General features: G+C 39.8%; 1 protein-coding gene across 1 annotated transcript in view; it reads right to left on the reverse strand.

Annotated features, from left to right (window-relative positions):
- Positions 1 to 235: 235 nt before the first annotated feature.
- LOC110257883 (lysine-specific demethylase 5D-like) overlaps positions 236 to 15,438 on the reverse strand; it is a 49,215-nt gene continuing 34,012 nt past the window's right edge. Inside the window, 18 exon segments of the mRNA XM_085008960.1 lie at positions 236 to 829; positions 939 to 1,138; positions 1,260 to 1,338; positions 1,614 to 1,729; positions 1,732 to 1,980; positions 1,983 to 2,211; positions 2,318 to 2,455; positions 2,618 to 2,797; positions 3,224 to 3,362; positions 4,177 to 4,535; positions 4,982 to 5,078; positions 6,503 to 6,650; positions 6,796 to 6,920; positions 7,004 to 7,185; positions 7,440 to 7,634; positions 7,752 to 7,871; positions 12,497 to 12,659; positions 12,755 to 12,936. Of these exon segments, the coding sequence (XP_084865086.1) occupies positions 476 to 829; positions 939 to 1,138; positions 1,260 to 1,338; positions 1,614 to 1,729; positions 1,732 to 1,980; positions 1,983 to 2,211; positions 2,318 to 2,455; positions 2,618 to 2,797; positions 3,224 to 3,362; positions 4,177 to 4,535; positions 4,982 to 5,078; positions 6,503 to 6,650; positions 6,796 to 6,920; positions 7,004 to 7,185; positions 7,440 to 7,634; positions 7,752 to 7,871; positions 12,497 to 12,659; positions 12,755 to 12,936 (3,255 nt within the window). The 3' untranslated portion in view covers positions 236 to 475.

A 15,438-nucleotide genomic window follows, 5' to 3' on the forward strand; every position in this document is an offset into this window, starting at 1 on the left:
GAATCAAGTTAAAGAAAGAAAAGTTGGAAGCAAGAACTTTTTTTTTTTCTCTATTACTTTGCCCTTAACAAATATTTACATCAAAAATGTTTTTTATTACAATGTGAACCAAGGTGAAAAAAGAAAAGGAGGTGAACTGCTGGTGGAAGAAGTCTTTAGGTACCAAAATATGTACGTGCCATAAGGAAAAGCAAAAAAAAAATAGAATATAGGAAGAAAAATGAAATCAAATACATTCACCTTTCTCAAGTTTTATTGGATGTAGTCTAGGAAACAACTAGATTAGGAAATCACCCTCTGTATGCTAGTCTCAATAATGTTGCTGGGAAGAGGCATAAATGCACTGTATGAAGGAAGTGAGTTTTAAAACATCAGCTTCCCAAACTCTCTGAAGGAACAAATATTAGAAAAGAAGGTATAGGACCTACAAAGATGCAAGACACAGTGGCGTTAAATATAAATTTTTGTGTTGCTGTCATAACTCTTGCTCCTCAGGGTAGGACAGGTGTAACAAAGGGGTTAAAGAAGGTAAAGATGTTGTAGGAGATGAAACCTCCTCTTGTAAATTATTTTGGTTCCCTTTCAGGATGAGGTTATGCTCTGGAGGGGGTGTTAAAAATGTATCTTCATGGTTTGTTTCCTCTTCAAACCCTTCTTCCTCTTCGCCCACCTCAGGCTTGATCTCTGAGCATCGGGTCTTTTTTGACTTCACCTCTTCTTGAAAGATACATTCAGTCTTTCTACATAAATCTACACTCTGATGCCAGTGCCGTCGCTTCTCCAGTACCTGGCCTCTTAATCGACTTCCCTGATGCTCAGGTTTCTCCAGCTATAATCATACATAGACAAGCACAAAGTTCTGGGTCAGTGGCTAGGCCTACATTTCCTGCCTACTTAGCCTGATATCCTTGGTCTGCCCACCACTCTCACCCTCTCACCTCCAGAAGTGTGTGGATCCGTGCTATATCTGGAGGCTGCCCAGCCTGCAACAGCTGCCAAATGCTGTGGTTCTCATCTAGAGTCACCTCAAGCAGATCCCCCTCCAACATTAGCTCCTCCAGGGGGGCTTTAGTTGCTTCAGGCAGCTCCAACACAGGGCCAGTCAACCGGGGCAGTAACGAGGATAGCTGCTCCAGGTCTGGGTTGTGGAGACAGGTTGGGTTAGAGAATGCCCCTAGTCTTCTCCTCAACACTTTAAGAAAGGCATAGACCACATGCCTGTAGTATTAAGTCAATAACCTATGCACATTTAAACATACCTTTCATAACTGAGCCCTGTCCAGGGGGTACCTTCTCAATACTTTTTATACTGTCTCTGTTCTCTAGCAATCCTTGGACCTGTCAGGAAAAGAAAGAACAGCATGGGTAGGAGTTAAGAGAAGAATCATGCTGTATTCTCCCTCAAAAGCAAATACAGGATCCTCCACCTTTTGGAAGAGGGAAGTAGCAAGCTGACAGAAATGGATACTTTGGAAATCTGGAAAAAAAAGAAGAATGGGGCAAGGAGGCTAAGGCAAGTGAGACTGAAAATTAGAGAACAAAGACAGGGGTGGGCCCAGGGTAGGGAGAGGAAATTAAAATTTAAGGACAAGAGATGGTGCTGGGCTTCTAACCTTACTGATATCCTTGCCACTTCCTTCTCTGAGAGGGTAAGAGGCAGGGGTTGAAAGGTACATAGTGGACTCCGCAGGCCTGCGTTCAGCCTGAAGCCATTGGCGAAGCTCAGCAGCTGTTCCAACAGGTGAGTCACCTCCTTAGAAGCCAAAGCTTGTCTGGCACGACCTTGCCAACCAATGGCCCTCTCTGTGAGGCACTGCAGGGCCTCACCCTCAGGAAGCCGTACAGGTAGCTTCTGCAGTGCTACCAGGAGTGCAAGGATGGTCTCCAGGCGTGGGTGCCGTGAGCGCAGGCAGAGTGGACACAAGAATTTGGTATCCCACTCCCACCAAGCCAGCAGTGGGGATGAGGCAGCACTGGGCCTGGGGAACTGAGGAGGTGGGGTACTGACACACACTGCCCATGGAACCAGTCATGACACAGGTCACACTGCAGAGCTCCCACCCCGGCTGGCACCTGTCCACACACACAGATGGAGGGTGCAGAGGAAGCTGTGCTTGATGATGCCAAAAGGCTGGGCTTGGTGGAGTTAATATGTCGCAGCTCTAAGATTCCCTCCTTCTCCTTCTGTTCCCTGTCTTTGAAGGCCATGATCTGCCATATCCAATAAAGAATGAAAGGAGATCCACCCCTTCCCTCTAATAGTGCCATTAACATCTGAAATCAGGTTCTTCACACCCTCTGTGCCAAGGTTGCTTACCACAGAGCCTGGGTCCCTGAGGTCCTGTGCAGAAAGTCCCAGCAGCTCTGTATCAGATTTGTGTAACTTCAGTTCCTTTTTCAGCCACCGGTTGTGCTTGGTCCTGCCTAAACCAGTGTCTGCACTTGGGCAGAGCACCTGAGGCAGAGAGGCAGAGAAGTCATGGTCAAGATACCCATACCTCACAGCTGCTCTCCTCTCTTTCCAGTAACCCCCAAACCCCTATCTGCTCCTGTGAATCATCTCACATCAGACAGGACAGGAACAAAAGAGATTGTGAATGAGGACCCCAGGTCTCACCTCTAACAGTGTGAAGCATGAATTCTTCTTCAGGAAGGTCTTGGAGGCCTTTGCTCTCCAGGAGTGTGCTGTTAATACCTGCAACTCCAGCTGTCTCAATTCCTCCAGCCCTACAGGTAGGTCACGGCCCACAGCGACCAAGCCCTCCAAGTCATCCAAGCATGCTTAGTGGTCACCATTCTGGGACAGGTACAAAAGAAACCTCACCTTAGTACTGCCAGAAATTATCAAGTCTAGATATTCTGAGCAATCCTGAGTTTCAAGAAACATGGTCATGAAGAAAATCTATAGATTATTGTGAAGGAAAAAAATGGGATAGGAACTACTTTTCTATAAGAACTCCTACTTTCACTGGTCCAGAAAAAAAAAAAAATCCACTGAACAGTTCACTTATTGTTCTGCTTTGCTGTCTAGCTCCTTCCATGTTGATACTCTGTGCTCTGCTTCTCCTTCCACTTATGCTTTATGCTGATATCCTTAGTTTCTTCACAACTCCCTTCAATATGCAGCTTTCACTTTCTAGCACAACCCAACTAAACTGTCTAAAAAAAACCTGTCCTTCTAGCTGTATATTTCCAGTGCAAAAGAAGGATATAAGGTCCTCACTTGGATTTCATTCACATCAGCAATCCAAGCCTGAGCCTTGGTCAGAGCCTCTTTGAGTGCCTGGATATTAGGGAGGTGAACAGGAATGTTTTCTGCCTCACGAATTATGGCTTCCAATGTAGATGGTGGATGCTTCTGCCTAAAAATTTTATGGAAAAAACAAATCCATCATTAACATTAATGTGTATATACATATATATATGTGTGTGTATATATCATCATTAAACATTAATTTGTATATATATACGTGTGTGTACATATGTTTATATATATATAAACAAATCCATCCTTAAACATTAATACACATATATGTGTATATATATGTATATATATTATATGGATTATATATGTATATATACACATATATTTTTATATATATGTATTTTATATATATATAAAACCGTATTTTTTTTTGCTCTGGGTTTGACAAAATCATAAGCAATAATAAGTTTGACAGAGAAAGTGAGCCTCAATTCCTCAATTCTGAATGATTCTCTAAACACTGAAGTAGATATGTAACTGTCATGCCCAGCATCTCTGCTTGGCAAAGTAACTCAACTCAGGAGTATTTCAACTACCTTTAAATAGCAGTATGTAATGGAACAGGATGATATGTCATCATATTTCTCCCCCCAGTGGATTTTATTTATTTATTTATTTATTTTTTGTCTTTTTGCCTTTTTCTAGGGCAGCTCCTGCACGGCATATGGAGGTTCCCGGGCTAGGGATCGAATCAGAGCCATAGCCACCGGCCTACACCAGAGTCATGGCAACGTGGGATCTGAGCCGCATCTGCAACCTACACCACAGCTCACGGCAACACTGGATCATTAACCTACTGAGCAGGGCCAAGGATCGAACCTGCAACCCCATGGTTCCTAGTCAGATTTGTTAACCACTGAGCCACGACGGGAACTCCTCATCAATTCTTTATAGTTTATCAGATGCTCCACCTGGACTCCAGGCAGAAATGAGCCTTTTCTTCCCAGTGCTCTGCAATGGTCAGCAGCTCCTGAAGCTCAGCACGCACCTTGTCTACAGAAGGGCTGGAAGCTACTTTGGTACCTGTAACCAACAGCCCCTGCATGATGACAAGAGATCCCCTTTGAGCTGAAGGGGCCAGAGCTTGCTTCACTTCATCTAGCCATCCTGCTTGCTCCACACACTGCTGAAGCTGATGGGCTTCAGGGACCTCCACACCCAGCTGCCGCCCTCTCTCCAACAGGGACCGCAATAGTCCCAGACTTGGGGTCAGTGAGGTCAGGGCCTCCCGGGCCTCAGCTTGGTAGGCCTCCACTTGCTGCAGGAAATCCTGCAGAGAGAATGAAGAATAAATTTTTAGCCATTTATATACTTAACACATGTTTTTGATCTGCTCCCCATCTTCCCTCATAGGTAGACTTATACTTACCTTCAGAAGACATGATCTACTTGATGTCAAAAGGCATTTATTTACCATAAACACCATACTTCTTGGTTAATTATATGAAATATCATTTTAACCTTCTAGAAGCTTCTTGAAACTTTAAAGTCTTAAAAAAAAAATCTTTACACCCTCTTTGATTTTTCAATTCCAAAAGTCAACCTTGTATGTATCTGTATACTTAGCATCAAAGCGTCCAAGAAAGATGTATTACATCTTCTCAGAAAGATGTATTATAGAATTACTCAGAACAATCAGTTCTCAAACTTTCCTAGAATCTCATACTTGGCTGGTATCTGATGTTAACAAGAATTCCATTCCAGGTCCCTCTTCACCTTTATAGCCCCAATTTCACGCATGGCACAGGGGAGGCTGTGCATCTGCTCAAGAAGGACCTGGAGCTCAGTCAGTGTCAGCTGTGGTGTTTCAATCCTGCAGGAGTCAGGGAGAAAAGATTCACTTAGTGAACCTCCTAAGGCCATACCTCATGCATTTTGAAAAATCCATCATTCTTATTTCTCTTCCATGATAATAGAAACATCTTCAAAAGTCATTTTCTAAGTTCAGGGACTCTGAATCAATTAAGGTTAAGATGAAAAAGATCTGAGGATATTTGACAGTCTTCTTTTATAGAAATTGTTAAAGAAGAGACTGAAGATACTGACATGAGAGAACCCAAGTCTTTGAGGAAATTTAATAGACTGTCATTAATTAGAAAAATAAAAATAACAGATTTTTTTTTAATAGCCTATGAGATGGTCCCTAGATAACTTATTTTTTTGTAGTTATCAGTGAAGACATACAAATAGTCCAAAATGAAGAGAAAATAAAAGTAAACAGCCAACAGCATATAACAGATGAAGCTAAAGATAATAATTCAATTAGTTATAATCAAAATAGAGTATCCACATTTTAAAGCAAAAGACATGGAAGGATTAAGTAGTAAGAAGTGTTATGATACATAAGGATCAAATAATAATAGGTACTCTATTCTTAAGAGTTCACTGTGTCAGAAATTGACAGTTCCAAATGATGACTAAGAGTTCTTTGATTAAAACTGACTATAAGAGAATGAACTAAAGAAGGCCAGGAAGTTTCAGGGGTGAGAACCCAAGACAGACTGTGATCATGAGCCACTGAAGATGAGTATCTTTGGCTAAAGTGGAAAAGTTTTCATTCTTTTGAAGTAGAGAAAAGCAAGTTGTCTATTTAAGGGGAATTCACTACAACTACCACACTAAATTTAAAGAATTAATTTTTTCTTTAATTCTTTAAATTTAGAAAATGACTTTAATATTCTGATTAACAGCACTTGCTATACTTTCTTTATGTAAAATTTATAAAGTGTCCATATGTAAATAAATAATCACTCAGTTAATTTTTCAGTCTAAAGAGATGAACTATTCTCATACATTTTTGACAACCAATAGGTAAATCTTATCTGAGAACTTTCACCAAACTCTAAAACTGTATCTACCTACATAGCTAAAAATAAATTTACATAAATTCTGATGGTTGAGTATTTTTATAAAATTTGCCAACCAGCAGTGCATGACAACAATTTTTTTACTGTATCTTGTTACCACTGCCATTTGTGGTTGAAAGTTTGAACTACATCTTACATTTCAAATTGTCCACTTTCAGTGGTTTGCTGTTCCTATTACATTGTTTCCATTTGTTAATAACCTCTCACTATAAGTTATCCTGTGTTGAATCTATGCTTCTTCAACTAGGTACTACATTAAGTACTGGTCACCACCACATAAAGTATTTACTTTTTTGATAAATGGGTTATCTACAATCTACTCATTTATTTCTTAGTGATTTTCACATATTGCCATAACTTTGTTACATACCTGACTCCCTGACCACTGACCAGGCCCAAGACTTGGGAAACACAAGCCTCTGCTTTATTTAAGCAGTTAGTTAACTGCTGAAGCAGCTCATTGTCAGGAAACCTTCTTTCGCGGGCCTCAGTCTCTAGTGCTCTTAGCTCTTCAAAGCCTGGAGAGAAAGGAAGTTGCAAGAGGTAGGCAGTGTTTTGAAAACCTAAGGAAGAGTGGTTGAGTGTGCTAAGGAAGAGTGGTTGAGTGTGCTTAAGGAAAAAAACAGAGCATGCACCTAGGTTCTCCCAACTTATATTACTTACTCCGCTTTTGGCCATCCTGCACCTCCAGAGCCATTCGCACTTTGTTGGCCCAGGTGTCAAAGGACTCAGCCCGAACCTTCAGATTATGTAACATGGCAGGGAGCTCATCCAAGGTGTACCGATACCTGGAGGAAGGGGAGGCAAAAAAAAGTACATCTGGCCCAGCTCCATAATCGCTCTGTGTTCTCCAATTAGGCCTCATGCTCACCGCAGGTACTGCCGACTACTGGAACATTTGCATAGGTCATTGATGTGGGAAAGGCAGACAAGGCCATCTGGGCAGTCACAGCAGGCCAGGGCTGATAGGAAGCACGTGGTCTTGCACTTGATGCACTGGCGTTCGTCATCTGGGAGCAGCTCAAAAGCCTCTCGCTCAGCCTCCGTGATGCCCTGGGGGTGTTCAACCCACATATACTGTAAAGACTAAGAGCAGGGTTGTTGCCACCCCACCTCAGCCAACACTGAGCCCTGATGGGGGCTCAATCTTGTAAGGATAGCTGTAGAGAAATTGGAAGAAAAAAACATAAACAAGTATACTTTCTTTCAACTTCAAAGTATATGACTTAGAGATGAGGCAGAGTGCATTTCTGTCTGAGTCTATAGTCTATTTGACTGAATCCCAAGTTCTACTACCCACCACCCACCTTTTCCAAAAGGGCCTTTCGTAAACGTCGCTCCTCCTGCACCATAATGAACATCTCTTTGTGCACAGCCACAGCCAGATTTAGGTCTAACTTCTCTGGAAAGGCTGCCATCTTGCATATGAGCTCCTCATGGGAAAACACACAGTAGCGCCAAAGCTGGCGATAGTGTTCAACACACTGGCGTCCAGCAGGTAGCTGCAAGTAGTTCAAGAATGTGTGTGTGGCAATCTGCAGACTAGAGTGCTTAGCTTCTCCACAATAACCTCCACTCTTTATGCCTTTCTATCCAAATCTACCACATCCCGCACTCACCCAGTCAGCAGTACAAAAGTTGACAGCCTCTGCAAAGTTGTACCCTTGGTTAAATCCACTGTGGTAAGCACGAGGGAAAGTGATAACAAATTCTCCTGCATACTGGTTTGTGCGGACAACCTGAGATGTAGAGAGAATACAGCGTAGGTCAGGAGTAATGACTGAATGTAGACTTAAAAATGCCTCTTGGAGTTCCCGTCGTGGCGCAGTGGTTAACGAATCTGACTAGAAACCATGAGGTTGCGGGTTCGGTCCCTGCCCTTGCTCAGTGGGTTAATGATCCGGTGTTGCCGTGAGCTGTGGTGTAGGTTGCAGACGCGGCTTGGATCCTGAGTTGCTGTGGCTCTGGTGTAGGCCGGTGGCTACAGTTCCGACTCGACCCCTAGCCTGGGAACCTCCATATGCCGTGGGAGCGGCCCAAGAAATATCAAAAAGACAAAAAAAAAAAAAAAAAAGCCTCTTACATAGACTCCATCTGCATTTATGTGCTTTGAAAGAGAAAATGAGAGTGTAAGATTTAAAACATATTCTGAGAAAAGTACATTAAAAAGTATAATTAAAGAAAAAATTAAAAGAATCATCCATGATATATGAAGCAAATTCATAACTTCTTCAATAAATAGAGAAATGTCAACTTAAAATGTCAGGAAATGATGGAAGGAGAACTCCAAATCCTCTAATGATGAAATTGGCAAAATGCGTAAAAGTATTTTCAAAACTCTGTAATAAAAACAGAAACTATTAAGCCAATAACTAAAAAAAAAGCAAAGAAAAAAAAGAAAAAGATATTCAAAAATTTTTGTAAAAGTGACTGACAGTATCATAATTTCTCTACCTATAATCCCTCCACCCAATCTCAACAGCTACCTTAAGGACAACAGTTTAAGATCGTGATGCAGCTTTCTGATGCCATGTAGCACAGTGTGAATATTGGTTTCAAAGAACAGAGTTCTATTTTTTGACCTGTCATATGGCTCCTTAAAAAGTCAGGTCAAGGATCTGCCCTTATTTCATCTGCCTGAGAAGTGGCTTTCCATGTGCTGTTGAAAGCATGCAAATAAAATGTTAGACATGCCACCTGAAGTAAGAGAAAATATACTTAACAAAAAATAAATTCTAAAATGCCTGGGAAGGAAAAGTCAGGGGAAAGAGATATTTGGGGAAAAGAGGCCCTGAAAAGCTCCCACTTATTTCCAGAAATTGAGAAGGCTACACGCATGCTACAAAAAAAAACCTGTGAAAACCATAAGCTCCCACCTCTGCCTGACTTTCAGGCATCACCAAAGTAGAAGGTGAAAGCTGAATCAGTTTTAAACTAAGCACTGAAAAAGAGCCCCTAGACAGAGCCAATTAAGGAAGACTTGGAAGATATTTCTCTCTCTGGTTAAAGGAAAAACACTTTTGGTAGATGAGCATCACACTAATCAGAACAGAGAAAAAGAACAATTTCAAAACTAGGCAGAGGTGGTAGCTGCATAATACTGTGACTGTAATGAACTGTCACTTTATCTCAACACCCACATCTCCAAAAAGCCATTGGAAAAGTCACTGAACAGTCTCTACCACAAAAAGCAGCAATAACAAATACTGAAAGGACACAGTTAACGGCACAACCCATCAGAAACACAATACTTAAAAGCCCTATTTTTTCCCCCTCTCTTCCTTCTTTCCTTCGTTTCCTTTCACTCTGCCTTCCTTCCTCCCTCCTTCACCTTCTTGTCTTTTCAGGGCCCTACCCAAGGCATATGGAGGTTCCCAGGCTAGGGGTCCAATGAGAGCTGTAGCTGCTGGCCTACACCACAGCCACAACAATGCCAGATCTGAGCCACATCTGCAACCCACACCACAGCTCAGGGTAATGCTGGATCCTTAACCCACTGAGTGAGTCCAGGGATCAAATCTGCATCCTCAAGGATACTAGTCAGATTTGTTTCTGCTAAGCCACCATGGGAACTCCCCAAAGCTCCATTTTTCAAAACAATATTAGGAGGCATATGAAAAAAAAGTATGAATAAGAATATGGCTTATTCAACAAAAGCATCCCTGAGATACCCTAAAAACTGAAGTTGACAAAGACTGAAAATCAACTGCTTAAATTGGCTGAAACAGTTAAAGAAATACTGTTCAAACAAGAAAAACATGAGAAATAACGTCTCTCCTTACAATAGATAATTTCAGTAAAGATAATAATAATAAAAAGGAAATGGGTATTTTTAAGCTAAAAAGGACTACAACAAAAGTAAGAAATTCAGTGGAGGATTTCAATAGATTTGAGCAGGTTGAAGAAAGAATCAGAAAGCTTTAAAATAGACTGAGATTATCTTCTCAGAAAAGCAGTGGAAAAATCACTCACACAGAAAAACACAGAACATAAAACGTGTGAGATAGGAATAATTACACCAATAATGACTGAACAATTTCTAAATTTCAGGAAAAAATGTGCACATCCCAAAAGCTCAATCCATAGTACACAGAATAAATTTTAAAAAACACGGTATAACCAATCTGTCAAAAGCTGAGGAAAAGACAGAATCAAGAGTGTAAGAGAAAAGCAATTCTTAGTATATCATAGATCTTTAATGAGACTATCAACAGATTTCTCATCAAAAATCAGGGATGCCAAAGGTTGGGATAACATATTTACGGTGATTAAAGGGAAAAAAAAGGACAAATAAAGGTATTTCTAGAGAATTAAAAGCTGAGGAAGTCTCCAGTAGACATGCTCTGCAAGAAGTACTATAGAGTCTTTCAGAGTGAAATTAAAGGACACTACAAGCATATAACTAGATCAATGCAAAGAAAGAAGACTGAAAAAGCATCTATACTGACAAAGCCAATATAATATTGAGTAACTGCACTTTTTACAACTTCTATTCTATGAAATGAGAAGTTGATGAAATGATAATTACAAAACCATGTTGATAAGCAAACAATAAATGATACCGAAAATGTAATTTGTAACAATAATAACATGAAGGGGGACAGAGCTGCAGAGGAATGAAACTTAATTTTATCTTGTTTACAAGAAACTCACATACAAAGACATGAACAGGCTATAAGTGAAAGGATAGAGACATATAATCCTGGTTAATAGTGACCAAAAGAAAGCAGGTAAGGCTGTAGTAATACCAGGCAAAATAGCCTTTGAATAAAACATGGTCATGGAATGAAGGGCATTTTATATTTACAAAAGGTCAATGTCTCTCACATACACAAAAAAAAGGGATCTGGAATTTCCGTTGTGGCTCAGTGGAAACCAACCCGACTAGTATCCATAAGGATGAAGGTTTGATCCCTGGCCTTGCTTGGTGGGTTAAGATCTGGCATTGCCATGAGCTGTGGTGTAGATCACAGACACTGCTCTGATCCAGTGTTGCTGTGGCAGAGGCCAGAGGCTACAGCTCTGATTCGACCCCTCGCATGCAAACTTCCATATGCTGCCAAATGTGGTCCTAAAAATACAAAAAAAAAAAAAAAAAAAAGGAAGAAGAAAAAAGGCAATCAACAAAAGCAAAAGTTAGTCTCTTAAAATGGTTAACAAAATTAACATTTAGCTATAGAGTATGACAAGAGAATATTCAAATGATTAAAATGAGAAATGAGGAGTTCCCGTAGTGGCACAGTCGTTAATGAATCTGACTAGGAACCATGAGGTTGCAGGTTCAATCCCTGGCCTTGCTCAGTGGGTTAAGGATCTGGCGTCCGTGAGCTGTGGTGTAGGTTGCAGACATGGCTCAGATACCAAGTTGCTGTGGCTCTGGCATAGGACGGCGGCTACAGCTCCGATTGGACCCCTAGCCTGGGAACCTCCATATGCTGCGGGAGCGGCCCAAGAAATAGCAAAAACACACACACACAAAAAAAGAGAGAAATGAAAGTGGCATTACTACTAACATTACAGAAATAAAAAGGATAAGAAAATACTTATGAATAACTACATAAGTAAATGAGATAATCTAGATGAAATGAACAAACTCCAGTCAAATATAACTAGGAGTGTGTACTGACTATATAAGAGAAAAATTAAGCAAGAATCAAGAGGCAATACAAATGGCAGAACTAGATAGAACTGATTTCATTATAATCAGTATTCAGGCTGCTTTAAAATGAGACAATACTGATGTTAGCAAAGAAGGAAAAAGTTCAAAGAAGAACTTTTAAAATGTCAAAACTGGAAAGGAGCCTTGATGATGCCAAGTCCACTTTATGCAGATGGAAACACTAAGGGAGGTGGACTTCACTTATGAAAATGTTGTGTGGTGGTTAATTGAACTCTAATAAAAGCTCAAATGAAAAAATGTGAAGTGTGTTGCAGAGATAGTGTGCTACTTTATCTCCTACAAACTGCTGGCTTAGTAACGTCTACTAAACAGGCTGATACCAATTAATCATGGAACCTTTCAAGTCTGAAATCCATCCGAACACTGTTTTAGCTTTGTAATGTTAGAATTTATGCCCAGTAAACAGAAAAATTACAAACGAGGTGTTACATTCTAAGTCCAGAATCTAGATTTTAAATTTTATGTTGTTAAATAATTATCTAATTTCTTTTCTCTTCCACTTAAGGATACTCTACCCTAGAAATCTACAATGGATTGAAAGCTTGACAGTAGCATATAAAGTGAAAGAGGGATATGATGTTAAATCTAGTCTCCACACTGGAATGCGTATTTCAAAACTAACTTCTTCCTACCCAACCTAAGGCAAACATCAAACCCACTGGCCTGTCATTTCTAGGTACTCACCGGTACACCATGAGACATGAGGGTATTTGGATTCATGAGGGTGACAAGTTGGTGTAAAAGGTCAGGCTGGCTATCAAACAGTTCAGGCGTCACACTCTTCATCACCTCCTCCAAGTGCTCTGCTGCCCGTGATGGTACCCCATACCAGGTCTTTGGCTCACCCCTGCTCAGGTACAGAGGAGACATATAAAATCAAGAAATATTTTGGCATACTGATGGAGTTTAAATGTGCATCTCAACCATTTTGACCCCACTCACCAGTGCAGGTAATTAATCGAGTAACTCCAGTGATCCTCAATATGCCAACAAAATGTGGAGAACACCATGCCCACATATAGCCAGGGAACCTTCATGCCTGATATGTCTGCATTTATGTGGCAGAAAACAGACTGATCCAACAGTGGCAGCACATTCAGGTTCCAACCACTAGTTGCATACTCCTGTCAGGTCAGAGATTTGCTAGAGTGAGTAAGGGAGCAGTTACGTTAAGAAAGGCAAAGTAAGCTAGGCTTACAGAAGTAAACTGTGTTCACAGGCCATATTGCTTGCTCTAATGTGGGAGTAAAAACAGTAATCACAGTCCCTCAAGAAACCCACTGTGATTTCAAAATGCAAAAATATCTTTTCTCCCAGGGACAGAAAGAATTCTAAGTCAAAATACTAACCATTTACAATGAATATTAAGATATATCTGCCTCTGAAAGTAACAAACTCTTTTCATAAATGTTCTTTTTTAAATTTTTTTTTGTGTTTTTGCCATTTCTTGGGCTGCTCCTGCAGCATATGGAAGTTCCCAGGCTAGGGGTCCAAAAGGAGCTGTAGCCACCAGCCAATGCCACAGCCACAGCAATGCAGGATCCAAGCCGTGTCTAGGACCTACACTACAGCTCACGGCAACGCCGGATCCTTAACCCACTGAGCAAGGCCAGGAATCGAACCTGAAACCTCATGGTTAACCCCTGAGCCATGATGGGAACGCCCATAAATGTTCTTTGATATCACTTACCCCACTTATACTTCCGGCATTAAGCCCTTAATGAAAATCTACACACAACGATGTCTATAAATTATTTATATCTTTAATGATTTACATCTTTAATAATTATTTACATCTTAAATTTGTATCTTCAAAATATCACAATCATATTTTCATTTTATATACCTTTGTATTATTTGTACAAAAGAAACAAACACACAGATAACAAAAAAACCAACAAAAATAGGTTATACTCTAAATCTTACCCAGACCTTAGTACTACACTGTGTATTTTCTACACGATATGTTACGCTACCTCTTACTTTCAAACTATTAGATTATTCATCTCATCCTATTTACTTTTTCAGACTTAAATTATTAATACATTTTTGGGAGCACCAAAGACGAGTGAAATCTCAGATGAGGAAATTAAGGGCCCATCTCTTCAAAGGAACACTAAGAAAACTGGCAAAAATTACCAGATTCATTTTATCAGAATTCTGAATAATTTTGTCTGCACAAGTTTACTGCAACCAAAAGACAACACAATTATGAGAAAAAAAAAAAACAACAAAAAACAGTAAACACAGCAGAAAGTTTGCTTTATATTTTAACTTATCCTTACCCACCCCCAACCCTGTAGCTCAGTGGTAATCTTGAAAACAGCAGCCATATTGCTGGTACCATGAGTATTCCTGGTACTAGGAAGAACAAAAGAGACCTAGTCTAGAACAAATGTGTTTCTTTTGACCTGTTTCAGAATATACTGAAGAACTAATGCCAAAGGTGTATCTTTATTTTGCCTAACTCAGAACTATCTCAGAATTAAGAATTAGCTATGAAGGAAATTTCTGAAAAATACTAAAAAGCAAATGAACTAAACAAACCTCTAATAATAGAGGAAAAGAACAGCAAATAACAGTTGGGTCAAACAATAGATACCATAATACATCTACAAAGCAAAACTGAAAGTAAGATGTTTGAGGCATTAAAGTTTTGAAAACTCCCTTTACTCTAACTGGATATTCGAGTTTTGCTCAAGTTGAAAGTAAGAGTTCGAGGCAATGCTGTAAACAACATATCTAAGTATTGACACATCATACTCTGAGTCAATCTGCAAAGAATGAAAGAGTATTCAGAGATTTGACAAAAAACTTAAGTCTTTTGCAAAACTGTTTAGAAAGTCACTTAAAAGAAAAATAACCCCAAGAACCAGCGACAATAAACACAAAGGGAAGGAGAATCCGATATCCAGAGTTGCCACATTAAAATACTCAAAATGCGCAGTTGTTGCAAAAAATTAGGAGGCATGCAAAAACAATAAAACCCAGGAAACCTGACCAATTCAATGAGAAAGAAATATTTAAAAAAAGAGAACAAAGAAATTGTCAGACAGCAGAGACAGTGGACTTATTAAAAAATACCTCTCAGTATCTTAAATATGCTTAAAAAGCTTAAGAAAACCGTAGAAAAAGAACTAAAGGAAACCAGAATTAAGTATCCTCAAACAGGCTCAAAAGAGAGAAAGAAAATAAAATTGTCTCAAGTACAAACGCTGGTGCTGCAAAGTATCATAAATAAAAGCAAAAAATTCACTAGAGGAGTTCAAAAGATTCCAAAAGGCAGAACTACATTCAGGAAACGTGAAGGCAGTTCGATTGAAGTTATTCACAATGAGGAGCAAAAATTTTTAATAACAGAGGAAAACAAACAGAGCCTAACGCAGCTGTGGGACACAATCAACATACATAGAATAGGACATCTAAAGAGAGAGAAAATAAAGGGATACATAGACTATTTCAAGAAAAAATGGCTGAAAACTTCCTAAAAGGTGTCAAAATCTACACATCTAACAGGCCTAATGCAATCTAATTATGGACATAAAAAAATCCACACTGAGACATATCACAGACAAATTTTTGGAAGCTAAAAGAGACTCTTATAAGCTGTAAGACAGAAGCGGCAT

Source organism: Sus scrofa, chromosome Y, assembly GCF_054392235.1.
Source record: "Sus scrofa isolate SSC_HxYL_T2T_F1_AM1 chromosome Y, Sscrofa_HxYL_maternal_Yorkshire_Landrace_v2.0, whole genome shotgun sequence".
Classification (NCBI taxonomy): domain Eukaryota; kingdom Metazoa; phylum Chordata; class Mammalia; order Artiodactyla; family Suidae; genus Sus; species Sus scrofa.